This window comes from Tachysurus fulvidraco, chromosome 1 (genome assembly GCF_022655615.1).
Source record: "Tachysurus fulvidraco isolate hzauxx_2018 chromosome 1, HZAU_PFXX_2.0, whole genome shotgun sequence".
Taxonomy (NCBI): domain Eukaryota; kingdom Metazoa; phylum Chordata; class Actinopteri; order Siluriformes; family Bagridae; genus Tachysurus; species Tachysurus fulvidraco.
The window spans coordinates 2696667-2712413 of record NC_062518.1 but is presented as its reverse complement, the minus strand read 5'-3'; the positions used below and the strand labels follow the sequence as shown (position 1 = coordinate 2712413).

Genomic DNA, 15747 nt, shown 5'->3' with positions numbered 1-15747 from the left:
ACAGGTACACACACACACACACACACACCTGGAACCCATGACAGGTATATATACACACACACACACACACACACACACACCTGGAACCCATGACAGGTACACACACACACACACACCTGAGACACACAACATGAGATGTTTTATCAGCGTCCTGATGGTTTAGTTGTTGATGTGCTGTATTTATCTCCCTCAGGCTATAACTCTGTTCAATGAGGTCATGAGAAACAAGTCGAGTCTCACAAACCAGCAGTTCATGTGAGTGTCACTCGAACCTCATTATGTCTCCCGTTTTGTTTAATCTGCATCTGCAAGATGTCTTTCACGCTTTGCAGGTGAACTGTGTGTGTTTTTATGGCCAGGTCTTTGGGGACAGTGGCTCAGGGTGTCAGCTGTGACGTGTTGACGAAGCTTTTCCAGACTTCTGTAAACGTGTCCTCCATGCGTGGCCTCCTGCAGGTCCTGAGACATCAAACGGTGCCTCTGCACCCATCACTGGTATTTATATTCAGTTAATACGAGACTAAATCATAAACACACATTTACGTACTTTGTTCGCATCGTTGCGGTGATTTACTGTTTTCTCTTTGATCTAGAAAAGGTGTCTGTTTGAAGCAATGTACAAGTCCAACTTCTTCTTGGATCTGCTCAGTGAGATGGGATCTCAGATCGCTCTGTCCATCCCGTACGTTTTTCAGCTGAGTAGATGAGTGAGAAAGAGAGACTGAGACCAAAGGAGAGAGAGAATGGGGGACTGACTGAAAGGGACTGAGTGAGAGGGAGAGAAAAAAGAGAGAGAGACTGAAGGAGATCCTGAGAGAGAAGTAGAGAGACTGGCAGAGAGAGAGAGAGACTAAGGGAGACACTTAATTAGAGAAAGAGAGACTGAGGGAGATACTGCGTGTGAGAGAGAGAGAGAGAGAGAGAGAGAGAGAGAGAGAGACTGAGAAAGAGACAGATGGAGATACTGAGTGTGAAAGAGAGAGACTGAGGGAGAGACAGAGAGAGAGATTGAGGGAGAGACAGACTGTGGGAGAGAACGAAAGAGAGGGACTGACTGAGAGAAAGAGAGAGACTGAGGGAGATACTGAGAGAGAGAGAGAGAGAGAGAGAGAGAGAGAGAGAGAGAGAGAGAGAGACAGAGAGAGAGACAGAGAGACAGACTGAATGAGAGAGAGAGAGTGGGGGTCTGAGGGAGAGGGACTGACTAAGAGAGAGAGTGAGACTTAAGGGAGAGAAAGAGAGACAAATGGAGACACAGTAAGAGAATGAGGATGAGAAAAAGAGCAGCTGAGGGAGACACTGAGAGAGAAAGAGAATGAAAGAGAGACAGACTGAGTGAGAGAAAGAGTGGGGGTCTGAGGGAAAGAGACTGAGCGAGAGAGAGACTGCGTAGGAGAAAGAGAGAGACCGAGTGAGAGAGTGAGACTGAGAGGGAGAAAGAGAGAGAGACTGCGGGAGAGAAAGAGAGAGAGAGAGAGAGAGAGAGATTGAGGGAGAGAGAGAAACTGAGAGAGAGAGAGAGAGAGAGAGAGAGAGAGAGAGGGAGCGAGAGATTGAGGGAGAGAAAAGGAGAGACCGAGAGAGACAGAGAGAGAGAGAGAGATTGAGGGAGAGAAAAGGAGAGACAGAGAGAGAGAAACTGAGAGAGAGAGAGAGAGAGAGAGAGAGAGAGAGAGAGAGATTGAGGGAGACTGCTGGAACAAGAGAGAGACTGAGGGAGAGATTGAGGGTTGAACATCTCTGTGTTCGTTCTCTCGTACCCTTCTGATCAGTCAGAATTCACTACTCAGTGGCAATTCTGTCAGGTTTGAGATGAGACACTGTTGCATTGTGGGTAAAGCAGAGTGTGTGTTCTGTATATCATGAGGAAAATGCTGTTGTTTTGCAGGATGAGTTCTATTAAGAAGTTCTCCCCAGCGTTGATGGACTCTCTCAGGAGAACGATCGTTCTGGATCCTCAGTACTTCCTGCTTATGCCTGGGATTAAACAGGTCATGCTGGTGGACAAGATGGTGCAGAGCCTGGTGAGGCTAACTTTTTACCATGACATGAACTCCATCATGAGCTCAAGGACAAATGCCCCTTTTCCACCGAGGCAGTTCGAGTGCTGGTTCGGAGCCAGAGCCTAATTCAGAACCAGTTCTTTCTGTTTCGACCTCCAAAGCACCGGCTCCGAACCAGGAAAAGTGGTTCTTAAGAACCACTTGTGTCAGGAGGTGGGGGCGGGGCTACTGTTAGCGCATTAGATAATGTACCTTAATTATACTAATGTTTAATACACTTTTACTTTACCGCGATATGATACATTATCAGCACACATGATAGTAGGTAGCTACATGCTAAGGCTACATTTTTTTCTGTGTTAACGATAAAATAATGTTATGTACTTTATCGATTACGACCTCCGTTTATACAGATTACACGGAGCCGCACGTACACGTTTTATTCGCCGCGTTTGGATGCCGATGTAGGTTCGCAAAGCCATGAGCATTAACAGTAAAGCAACATCCGCCATTGTTGTTGTTTGTGTTTGTGTTTGCCGCTGCTGCGCTAACGTTGCTGGGACACGTGACACGTATGTGATGTCAGTGACGTCAGACTCGGCGCTGTGACGGCTCTCTAGCCGGTGGAAAGGCAAACCGGTTCTTAGAAGGTTCGCCAGTGGAAAAGGGGCATAAGATCACTTTTCATCCACTACAAACCCAAACATACAATCATAAACAAAAATTGTACTGAGCGTATTAAGAGTTTTCGGATTCGATTTGTTTAGATGTTCGTCTTGTTCTTGCATTCCTGACTCGTCTCTGAAAGAAAAACAATCGGTCTGATTTTAGAAAAAAAAACTTTGCGCAAAAGTTCGGCCAAGTCAAACCGGACAAAATCGTTCTGCCCGATTCAAAAAAGTGGTTGGAAAAAGTTTTGCGTTATTATGTGTGTATGTCGATGACCTGTCGAGAACGAATCGTGTTCCTGACATGACTCATTTGCTTTTAGTGACGCCCACAAACGTCCATAAATGGTCAGAGTGCACTTTACGTTATGGAAGTGGATTTTATCCTGATTCGCTTCACTGAGCTTTCTGAGACACCTGTTTACAGCTTACGGCGCCGATCAGACCGACCGACCCGCCCTCCGTTTTTATACACCACCATTTTGTCATAATTTAAAGGTGCGGTGCACGATGTTTGAAAGCCGATGTTGACATTTGAAATCACAAAAAACAAACACGCCCCTAACTCAAATGGGTTTCACCCCAGTTTTGATAGCTCCGCCCCACACAGACACACGTAACCCAGGCAACTATTATGGCGGAACCTGCTTTTTGGGAAATTTTTACAAATACAAATGTGTTTTCGTTGTACTGTGTGTTGTACCGTGAAAGGTTTAGCGCCGTTTCCCGCAGAAGACGACGTTTAACACCTAGAACCCGAGGCAGAGGTAACGGCAGGTATCCCCAATGTCAATGTTAAAACCGCTTTCTGCTAATGTCACACGTGCGCACTGAACACTCTCTCCGCCGCATATCGACAAGACACGCCCCTTTCTGCTCATTGGCTACACGTTTGTTTTGTTAGTCGACCCGACTCTGTTTTCTGAAGCATTTTTCAAACAACGTGCACCCCACCTTTAATCCATATTAATCCATAATATTATAATATCAATGCTAATATTATAAAAACAAATGTTTTAGATGGTTCTCTTACTCCCTGACCTTGTGAACTAGCATGAAGATGTTTAACCTCCACAGTATATTCCAGGGCCTTAATTCATATGAACATTAAACGATTTAAAGTCTATCAAGGTCTATCCATTTCTCCCTCCATCCATCGCTATTCTGTGTGATGTTACCCTGTTTAGGGTCTGAACACAGGTACGTACACCGAGGAGGAGTTTCGTTCGTTGGGAATCATGGCGACGTTCGTGCTGGACGAAGTCTTCCTGCAGCTGGACAGGAGATTCTTCGTGGACAGCATCGAGTTTCTACGAGGTTTCTGTTATTATAACGCTAGCAAACGAGACGCCGTCGCATCGATGCTGCAGGAAGCCGGCACGTTTGGGTGAGCAAAAAGTATATCATCTGAAATATTTCTATATCATTTGGAAAAAGCACAGATTGCTATTTAAGCGAACTAACATGGACAACAGACTCGAGTTTTCTTTTTCTTCCATCTTAAAGCCCAGTCCAAAGCTGGAACTCAACAACCCTGATTCAAGTAGACAGATTCCTCTTCTTCCTGCCCCAAGAGACCATCCAGCTGATTCCTCCGGTACACTGTTTTATCAGTTTGTTGTTTTTTTTTTACACTTTATAAACTACCGATTTATTTATTTGCATTTTTTCCTCGGCTAGTGCCAGGAGATGAACATTAGATCTGCTACAGTAGGTACAAACTAAAACCCTTCGTGTTGTTACTTTTACCACCGTAAGATAATTAGAAGTGTTTTATTCCTTTTGCAACACAGCGTTTTTTTTCCTCAGAACGACACTTTTATCCATTTATATTTATTATTCATTTTGGCGAGTCTCCTTGAAGCTATTAATTCCTGATATCACTTATGCTACAGCAGCTACAAGTGTTGGTCTCTCACCAGCATCTCTTTGAGGACTTTCCAAAGCAGAACATCGATCTTAGTTCCAGGTTAAATTAGGATAGTCGCAGGGTGCTGACACTGGAGACTCCGTCTGAAAATTTAAATAACAATTCACTATATTTATGTTGGGGGTCACGGTGGCTTAGTGGTTAGCATGTTCCCCTCACAACTCCAGGGTTCGGGGGTTCGATTCCCACCTCCGCCTTGTGTGTGTGGAGTTTGCATGTTCTCCCAGTGCCTCGGGGGTTTCCTCCGGGTACTCCGGTTTCCTCCCGCGGTTCAAAGACATGCATGGTAGGTTGATTGGCATCTCTGGAAAATTGTCCGTAGTGTGTGAGTGAATGAGAGTGTGTGTGTGCCCTGTGATGGGTTGGTCTCCATCCAGGGTGTATCCTGCCTCGATGCCCGATGACGCCTGAGATAGGCACAGGCTCCCCGTGACCCGAGAAGTTCGGATAAGCGGTAGAAAATGAATGAATGAATAATATATTTATGTTTAAACACTGTAGAGTAGAATAGAAGCCTTTATTTTGTCACATACACATTACAGCACAGTGAAATTCACAGTGCAGGTGCTTAAACCACGATCCTCCGATCAACAACACAGAGCCTTAACTACTTACACCACCATGTGAAAGGTGTTACCATAGAAACGCTAATGCATTAATACGAACGTGGGCTTTTAGATTGGATCTCCGACCGATCGGGATGTAGAATGTGGTCGAGTGAAAGGTGGGTTTTGTGTCTCCGCAGGCTCTGATGAGTCTGGAGCGTATCGAGAGGCTGTTTAGCAGCCAGCAGCAGTGGGAGAGCGGAGACGTTGGCTCTGTGTGCAAATACGATGCAGATGAGATCTTCTCCAAGAAGCAGTTTGTGCTTCAGTACTTTTCTGGCTTGCTGAAGCCGGGACGCTGTGAGTTCCTCACTTTTTATACGATAAATAGTTAAGAACAGTGATGTGAAAATAACTTAACATAATATAGTCAAATGGATCTGATATTACATGTTATAGGATTACAGTCAAATAAATATATGATTCTTAAAGGTGGGGTCTCCGATTTTTGAGAAATGCTTCAGAAAACCGAGTCGGGCCGAAAACAAAACAAGAACAAAACTAACGTGTAGCCAATGAGCAGAAAGGGTCGGGGCTTGTCGATATGGGCGGAGAGAGTGTTCAGTGCGCATGTGTGACATTAGCAGAAAGCGGTTTTAACATCGACATGGAGGATAAAAACAAAGAAAGAAAGAGAAGAAAGGCTTACGATAAGGTAAGAAGTAGGACGTGTTAATATAGGATCAGCTTTCCAGCGCTGGGGAGAACTGAAGGAGCAGGAAGTCGGCCACATATTCACAGGTTGGAGTTTCCCGAGTCAATAACTCCTGAGCTAAACGCTGTTACTACACAAATAACACCTCTTTTCTATCGTAGTAATGTAGAGAGGCAGCTACAACCGCGTTTTGTGTAGTAACAGCGTTTAGCTCAGGAGTTATCGACTCGGGAAACTCCGACCTGTGAATATGTGGCCGACTTTACTTAAGACGCCGAGGCGCTTTTTTCCTTCTCGATAGGTGAGTAACGTTGGATTTGCTTTGTTACACAGAACTAATATATGCCTTTGTCCTTTACATCATTATGCTTGTGTGGCATTTTTGCTTGTTTGTTTATCTACAATCGTATTGTTCTTCCCTTCAGCTATGATAAAGACACGTTTCTTTCCGTTAGTCACCTGGGTTACGTATGTATGTGTGGGCGGAGCTATCGATACAGGGGTGGGATCCATTTGGGTTAGGGGCGTGTTTGTTTTGGTGATTTCAAATGTCAACATTGGCTTTCAAATATCGGAGACCCCACCTTTAAATAAACATTTCTCACTTATTTCAAGCTTGTTATTTGACTTTTAGATTTTTTCTTTCAGTGATAGAAATTGGCACTTTTTTTGTGATAGAAATTGTCACTCTCCGAGAAGAAAAAAAAATAGTGGATCGGATATCGGATCCTCTAACAGATTCCAAAGTTTGAAACTGGATTTGGAAAAGAATTTTGGATTTAAAACAAATGATTTATTATATGGAATATGTATAATTCTTTTGTGGTACATTCATTTAACTTCTTTTTAACTTCTTTATTTAAATTCATTTAAAGTGACCGTAATGTATATACGATGTATAGATCTCTCATACGGTACTCTGAACCTGATCCACACAGCGTCACTCATGACCTCCAGCACACCTCCATCCTGTGAGAGCATGCATGTGACCGGTCCAGCTGTCTGGCCCATTAACATCCTGGTGAACATGTCGTCCTCGGATTTCCGCCGGTGTCTCGAGCTCTTTGGCCAGGAACCGTCCTTCACCTCCGACCATCTCTTGCTGCTTCTCCACAAAACCAAAGAGGTAACTGATTTTACTGAACTGCATTCATATAATCCTTCCATCTTAAACATTCCTAGGTCATCTCCTCTTTTTTTTTTAAATGCTTAAGTGAGATTGTGTGTGAGATTCCAGCATAAGGTGTTTGCTTGCAGGTGTACGGAGTTGTTTCCTCTTTTACGCCATCCGTCATCGCTCAGTTGGGTCGCACTGCCACACAGCTCTCACTGGAGGAACTGGGGTCACTCAAACTGTCGGAAATTCTCTCCATCGCACCTTTAGGAGCCGTTAGCACCTGGACCAGAAAGCAGGTATTTATCTGTGTATTAGTCGAGTCAAAATATTGTCATTTTCACCATATTGAGCTGACGGAGTACATAGTGAGATGTCCACTATTGACCGCGGTGCTACATAAAATGACATGAAGTTACATAAAACAACACAGAGCTAAGGAGCTAAAGTACAGTAAGTCGTCCTAGCCACAAAAAAGGCATTGTGTAAAAACAGTGCAAGAAAAAAAGACAGGACATGACAAGAATACACAACACAGCACCGACCAGTGATTTGATTTGTACAGTCCAGGTTGTGTGTGTGTGTGTGTGTGTGTGTGTGTGTCTGTGTGTGTGTGTGTGTGTGTGTGTGTATGTGTGTGTGTGTGTGAGCGGTAGAGTTCATTTCTGGTTATTAAGGAGTCTGATGGCTTAAGGGAAGAAACCAAGCCAGTCTGGTTGTGAGGAGCCGAATGCTTCAATACCTTTTCCCAGATGGCAGGAGAGTGAAGGGATATGTGGGGTGAAAAGTGTGTGTGAGGGGTGAAAAGTGTGTGTGAGGGATGTGTGGGGTAAAGAGTGTGTGTGAGGGGTGTGTGGGGTGAAAAGTGTGTGTGAGGGGTGAAAAGTGTGTGAGAGATGTGTGGAGTAAAGAGTGTGTGTGAGGTGTGTGTGGGATGAAAAGTGTGTGTGAGATGTGTGTGGGGTGAAAAGTGTGTGTGAGGGATGTGTGGGGTAAAGATCCTGTGTTGTGGTGTGTGGGGTGAAAAGTGTGTGTGAGGGATGTGTGGGGTAAAGAGTGTGTGTGGGGTGAAAAGTGTGTGTGAGGGATGTGTGGGATGAAAAGTGTGTGAGAGATGTGTGGGGTTAAAAGTGTGTGTGAGGGTGTGTGGGGTGAAATGCGTGTGAGGGATGTGTGGGGTGAAAAGTGTTGTGAAGGATGTGTGGGGTAAAGAGTGTGTGGGGGGGTGTGGGGTGAAAAGTGTGTGTGAGGAATGTATGGGATGAAAAGTGTGTGAGAGATGTGTGGGGTTAAAAGTGTGTGTGAGGGTGTGTGGGGTGAAAAGTGTGTGAGAGATGTGTGGGGTAAAGAGTGTGTGTGGGGTGAAAAGTGTGTGTGAGATGTGTGGGGTAAAGAGTGTGTGTGTGGGGGCGTGTGGGGTGAAAAGTGTGTGTGAGGGATGTGTGGGGTAAGGAGTGTGTGTGGGGTAAAGAGTGTGTGTGAGGGATGTGTGGGGTAAGGAGTGTGTGTGGGGTAAAGAGTGTGTGTGGGGTGACAAGTGTGAGTGAGGGATGTGTGGGGAAAAGATTGTGTGTGGGGTGAAGATTGTGTGTGGGGGTGTGTGGTGTCTTCCACAATGCTGTTGGCTTTGCGGATGCAGTGTATAGTGTAAATGTCTGTGATAGAGGGAAGAGAGACCCCGATGATCTTCTCAGCTGTCCTCACTTTCCGCTGCAGACTCTTGCGCATGGTACAGTTCCCAAAACATGACAGTGATGCAACTGCTCATGATGCTCTCAATGGTCCCTCTTTAGAACGTAGTCAGGATGGGTGGAGGGAGATATATGTTCCTCAGCCTTCGTAGGAAGTTCAGACGTAATGGGACGATAGTCATTGAGGCAGGACACTGCTTTGGCACTGGGACGATGGTGGTTGTCTTGAGGCATGTAGGAACAACATACAACATACTTTGGGGAAATGTTGATGTCACTGAAGACATTTGCTAGCTGCTCTGGACATTCCCTGAGCACTCTACCAGGGATGTTGTCTTCTACGTTGTTCTGCACCTCAAACCGGACATAGAAGTCGTTCTGCCCTGCATCTAACAGCCACAACCTTCGCTAGTGATGAGCAGTAATTAGAAACAAGCACCATTCCGTGTTGTTGTAAACACACACACACACACCACCACCACGTGAGCCTTACCATCTAGCTGAATGGTGGCATCTGGAACTCTGTCGCTGAGTCACGTCTCCATGAAAACAAAGACACACTAAACTCTTGCTCTGTCGGATGTAGTCCGGCTTATTGTCCCGGGAGCAAAGGTTTGAGAATAGAATGGACGCAAGGGCCGGGCGGTTAGGGTTTGTTTTTAGCCTAGCACGGACAGCTGCCCACTTGCCACCCTTCTGCTTCCTCAAGCACCAATTTGGCATCCCGTCTCCCGGTCACCGGCATCAGGCGACACCGAGGACTCAAGGCCTGGTCTCAGCATCAAGCCAAAGTGGCAAAGTTTCTCCAGAACATAATCATCATCGTGATTAAGCCTGCATGTGGCCTATCTGCATTTGTATATGTGTAATAAACAAGAAGACAACATGGGTGACATTCAGGCACCAAATGGTGATGTTTATTGGTTAAACAAGCATTGGATTCAAATTGTGTATCTGGTAATAAGATCAAAATTTAAAGCATGATTCAATTAAAATACGCCATATCAAACTTAGTCATTTAGGCAAGTGCAATAACAGCACTCGATGTAGACGCTGAATTCTGTCCTCGTCCGTTCTACCCGATAGCCTGGATGGACCACTGCCAGAAGGCCTAGTTGGTCTAAGCATGTAAGGTTTAAGAGGGCAGGTAGGTTGTTTGTTGGACTTGCCATGACTCTTTGAGTGGGTTTGAACGACAGCATCAGTTACACTAGAGGGCTCAATGGGCCGTCGGAAAGCTTCGGTAACAACTCGGAGGCTCTCCCTTTGAGCTGAGGGAAAACTCCTACCAGTGCTACGTGACTCTATGTGACATTTTATGAGAGCCGTGTCCAGTTTAGCTAGAACCAAAATATAACACAATATAACGAAATAAAATGCATACAAGTTAACACCAATCTTGGAAAAATTTACAGGCAGAGGTAAAGGAAAAACCCAGAAAGATAAGAACCAAGGACACTTTTATATTTTTTTATATTCGTTATGCTTGAGGTTTGGCTATAATGGTTACATCATTCTGGAAGAATGAGAGATATGTAATGGTGTCTGAGAAACCCACAATGTCCAAAAAGAAAATGTGGTGTTACATATTGTAATGACCAAACACAGCTGAGGTCATGGCCTTAGATAATGAGGATGGATATAAGGTGGATGATTTTGAGCTTCATTTTGAAGATGATGTTCGATCAGCGCTGGTTCTTACCTTTCTGAGTTTTTCCATTACCTATTTATCGGTGTATCGGTGTATTATCGGTATATAGCTTATCAGTGTATTAGTGTATCATTGTGTCATTGCATTAGTGTATAAGTGTGTAGGTGTATTAGTGTATTGTTAGGGGGAAGTCGTGGCCTAATGGTTAGAGAATTTGACTCCTAACCCTTGGTTGTGTGTTCGAGTCTCGGGCCGGCAATACCAGGCAATACCAGGATTGAGCAAGGCAGCGAACCCCCCCCAACTGCTCCCCGGGCACCGCAGCATATAAACGGCTGCCCCACTGCTCCGGGTGTGTGTTCACGGTGTGTGTGTGTTCACTGCTGTGTGTGTGCACTTTGGATGGGTTAAACACAGAGAACGAATTCTCAGACTTACTCAGACTTGCTCATTGGGGATAAATACATACACATTGTGAACTATATATATCTAATAATAATCTTGAATTTTTTATTATACTAATTCTTTATATTATTCCTTATGTTTACCTTCTGTTCTATGTTTATGTTCTGTAAAGCTGCTTTGAGACAATGTCTATTGTAAAAAGCGCTATACAAATAAACTTGAATTAAATCGAATCGAATACTTATGTCAGCCGTATGTCACGTCACTTTTACTTTCACTTTCAGTGTATCGGTGTATTATCGCTATACAGCGTATCGGTGTATTAGTGTATAGGTGTATTAGTGTATTGTTGTATCAGTGTATCTGTGTAGTAGAGTATAGCCAAAATCTAGCACCTAAACTAGCTATTCTAGTTAAAAAAAAAAGTGCACTTCTTCATACAGCAAAAATGATTATTTATATAATAATAAAATAATAATAGTAAAAAATTCTTAACATAATAATTATTGTTCATTTGTTTTATTGATTATTATTATTATTATTATTATTATTATTATATTAATATAATATATATTTATTTATTTATATATAATAATTTTATTTTATATTTAATTAAATATTTATTAAATTTTTAGTTATATATTTAGTTATTCATTATTTTATGTATAAATGATTAACGAATAAATACAGCAAAAAAAGACACTTCGGGAGTTTGGGGGGTTGATTTTGTTTTTATTATACACGATTTGGTTAAGTCAGAACTCCCTCACTATAAAATACGACACACTGTGTTCCTGTGTTATTACAAAGAAATACAAACAGTCCAATAGCACGTTATATTATTCCTGAAACATTTCGCTTTTTCAAAACTCCTGATGCTTCAGTTTATTTCCTGTACACTTTTCACCTAGTTAGGAGTTTTGTTCTCCACCGTGCTGAACGTCACCAAACAAACCCCACGTCAGCTGAATTCCAGCTCTTTAGTGGCTCTGGGACACATCGTTTGTGGGATCGAAGCTTCCACCATCCAAACACTCAACCCTGTAGAGTTCAGGTAAGATGATTTAATAAATGAGTTGTTCTTAATCAGATTTATTTACTATGTTTAATTCCTGAAGCACTCACAGGAGACATGTCTGCTCTTCCTGTACATCACTTATGCTTTATAAGGTGTAGCAGACAGGAACGAAAAAACAAACAAACAAAAGAAAGTACCTTTAAGAATCAGTTGTAATAGCTGCAATACTCCAGTTAATATTAATTAGAGATGGCACTGATCTGATACTCGATAACCAGCATTAAACGTTGGATTGGATTGGTTTGGTTGTTGGTGCTGGTGATGTACAGTAGATGTGTTGTTAGGGGGCCAAGCATCTAACACTTGGTAGCCATCTTCAGGACCATAATAATAATAATAAGAAGAAGAAGAACAGGGCATAGAAGCCTTTATTATCGCCACATATACATTACAGCACAGTGGAATTCTTTTCTTCACATACCCCAACTGAGGAGGTTGGGGTCAGAGTGCAGGGGCAGCTATTATGCAGCTATGATACACGGCCTTGCTCAAGGGCCCAGCAGTGGCAGCGCTGGGCCTTGAACCCTGATCCTCTGATCAACAACCCAGAGCCTTAACCAGTTGAGCCACCACTGCCCCATTCATTCATTCATTCATTCATTCATTCATTTATTTCATTCATTCATTTCTATCGCTTATCCAAACTTCTCGGGTCACGGGGAGCCTGTGCCTATCTCAGGCGTCATCGGGCATCGAGGCAGGATACACCCTGGACGGAGTGCCAACCCATCACAGGGCACACACACACTCTCATTCACACACACATACTACGGACAATTTTCCAGAGATGCCAATCAACCTACCATGCATGTCTTTGGACCGGAAACCCCCGAGGCACGGGGAGAACATGCAAACTCAAACACACATGAGGCGGAGGCGGGAATCGAACCCCCAACCCTGGAGGTGTGAGGCGAACGTGCTAACCACTAAGCCACCGTGCCCCCCTATCTATCTATCTATCTATCTATCTATCTATCTATCTATCTATGTATGTATGTATGTATGTATGTATGTATGTATGTATGTATGTATGTATGTATGTATGTATGTATGTATGTATGTATGTATGTATGTATGTATTTATTTATTTATTTATTTATTTTAGAGATTAAACATATAAGGAAACTAATTAGTCTGAGTATAGTACAAATTGTACAGTGTACATGAACAAATTACCAGGTAAATTATGAATATGTTGTAGATATATCCGTGTTGTTGTTGTTTGTATCATCAGTAAGGCTGCGATGTGGCTCGGCCGTCTGAATCTGTCGTGTTCTGAGGATCAGCTGCTGGCCGTCATCTCTCTGCTCAGCAACAGTCTGGCGTTCGGAACCGTGAGCATGTGGGGTCCGGAGGTGTTTATCGAGATCGGAGCATTCGCTGGTAAGAAATAATGACGTTAAAACTAAAGCAAGTTTTAAAGAATGTCAGCACAACGAAGATGTGATGCGTTTATAACTTTACGCAGATTTCTCATTTCCACAAGTCTTTTCTTACGTTCATTTTAAATTCACAACAGATTCTTCTTTCATCGGAAACCACAGCTTTTGTGTGTTGGATCTTTTTAATCGTTGTTTCATATAGTGTATTATTAATTCTCTTTTCTTGTCTCACTTCTATACAGCTGGAATTCCTGACATGGCCATGTCCGCCCTGGTGAAGGAGCAGATAGAAGGAATCGCTCCGCTCGCCATCTCGCTCATTACACCCAAAAAGTTTGCAGTGAGTGTCTCCAGGGCTTTTAAACTCTTCAGACATCATCTGACTCACAAGCTTCATATTTAACCAGATGCATAAAAGTTATACTTCCTAATTGGTTGAGATACAAGTTTACTATTTTGGAGCACATGTTAAAAAAAAGAGTGTTGGACAAAGTAAGAAAATCCTGTAGTTGGGGTGAAGATCGTATTAAACCTAGGTTATTAAACCTCGATTTTAACTTTATAGACATAATTAAATATATAATCCTACTTCTGAGTGATCGGTGACTATGGGGGGAAAATAGGATATAAGACATTGGCGTTTAACATTTATCTACTCATTCATATAAATGAGATAAACATACGTTTCTGTATATAAGACTATATAACATAACTTTGAAATGTAATCGAGTTACATGAAGTATAAAGTACAGACACTTAAAAGTACTTGAGTCCAGATTAGATGTACGTTGTTCCCGTCCACTAAATGTTGTTATAAACACATGACGCGTTCAGTAAAGCACAGAGCGTGCCGTTCTGTCCTCGTTCAGGTGGTGTTTAGTCAGGAGCAGATCAGCATGTTCAGCTATGAGCAGGCAGCTTCGGTGACCATGGCCCAACGTTCAGCTCTCAGCTCCGTACAGCAGACCGCTCTGTCCATGGTGCTCAACCCAATCGAGGACAAACCCGTAGATTTCAGAGGTACACTACATGGTGTGTGTGTGTGTGTGTGTGTGTGTGTGTGTGTGTGTGTGTGTGTGTGTGTGTGTGTGTGTGTGTGTGTGTGTGTGTGTGTGTGTGTGTGTGTGTGCTTTATACCACCAAACACTTTATTTACTTTAAAGGTGGGGTCTCCGTTGTTTGAAAGCCAATGTTGACATTTGAAATCACCAAAACAAACACGCCCCTAACCCAAATGGGTCCCACCCCTGTTTTGATAGCTCGGCCCCAGACATACACCAGACCGAGGGCATATCTTTATCAATAAATCAACTCAACGAGTAATACTATGGTAATACAAATGTGTTTTTATAGTACTGTGTGTTGTACCGTGAAAGGTTTAGCTCCTTTTCACACGGAAGACGTTCAGTTCTCTCCAGCACTGGAAAGCTGATCCTATATTAACACGTCCTACTTCTTACCTTATCGTAAGTCTTTCTTCGCTTTCTTTCTTTGTTTTTATCCTCCATGTCAATGTTAAAACCGCTTTCTGGTAATGTCACACATGCGCACCGAACACTCTCTCCACCCATATCGACAAGACCCCGCCCCTTTCTGCTCATTGGCTACATGCTTGTTTTGTTTTTGTTTTGTTTGTCGTCCCGACTCGGTTTTCTGAAGCGTTTCACAAACAACGGAGACCCCACATTTAACACTAACACAGATAAACTTATTTTCTCATCTCTGTGTCCACAGGCAGGTCATTAGGAGTAAGAGCTGAAGTCTGTCCCTTCTGCCATGTCTGCAGTGTGCTGGTCTTCGTCCTCACACTCCTCCTCAACAGCTGTACATGATAAAAAGAGATACTTTACGAAGCCTGTGCAATATACTGTATATTATTTAATAACAGCACTTTAATTTGATCAATGTATAATTGAGGATTTTACTCTACATGTTTGCATCACAGGTTAGGTTTAGTGTTTATTTTATTTGTTCATTCATTTATTTATCCTCGGAATTATTTATCCTCCTATTTATAGCCGTGCATGTTTATGTTTCATTACTTTATTGCTTTGTGCCTTTATAGAAATTATATTTTTCTTAATTAACCTCTTATTTAATTATTTTCCTCATATATAGCTTGTAAAAATGAGAGGTAATTAATTTACATTTACTTTTAAACTTCAAATCATTTTTGATTTTGTTACCAATGTAAGCTATGAGATTTGATTAAAGGCTTTACAGTATGTAGTGCAGCTGAGATGCTTCTGGCTTTGGTTTTTCTCTGAATTTACATTAAAGTGAGGTTACATTTCATTTCATTGAATTAATACGATTTATTGTGCGTCACATTGAAGCTACTGAAATATCTCTATATTCCTGGATAAATCAAAACAAGATATAAGTCCTAAAAATAATTCATCTCAATTTAAGTCTTTAGGATTTAAATGCAAACAGAGGAAATGTGACAGGATCTGTCTTTTGTTAACTTTTATTTAACACTCAAACACACTATAAGGAATAAAGTGATATTTCACTAAAATAGAAGAAGAAGAAGAAGAAGAAGAAGAAGAAGAAGAAGAAGAA

At 42.5% G+C, this 15747-nt stretch overlaps 1 protein-coding gene across 1 annotated transcript in view; it reads left to right on the top strand.

Annotated features, from left to right (window-relative positions):
* strc1 (stereocilin 1) overlaps positions 1–15461 on the top strand; it is a 32650-nt gene extending 17189 nt beyond the window's left edge. The window contains exons 15-28 of the mRNA XM_027154059.2: positions 194–255; positions 360–495; positions 594–682; positions 1889–2024; positions 3859–4058; positions 4178–4268; positions 5347–5506; positions 6800–6987; positions 7119–7274; positions 11634–11776; positions 13035–13183; positions 13425–13522; positions 14052–14202; positions 14917–15461. Coding sequence (XP_027009860.2) covers positions 194–255; positions 360–495; positions 594–682; positions 1889–2024; positions 3859–4058; positions 4178–4268; positions 5347–5506; positions 6800–6987; positions 7119–7274; positions 11634–11776; positions 13035–13183; positions 13425–13522; positions 14052–14202; positions 14917–15014 — 1857 coding nt within the window. The 3' untranslated portion in view covers positions 15015–15461. The remainder of the gene's footprint in view (positions 1–193; positions 256–359; positions 496–593; positions 683–1888; positions 2025–3858; positions 4059–4177; positions 4269–5346; positions 5507–6799; positions 6988–7118; positions 7275–11633; positions 11777–13034; positions 13184–13424; positions 13523–14051; positions 14203–14916) is intronic.
* The last annotated feature ends 286 nt before the right edge of the window (positions 15462–15747 follow it).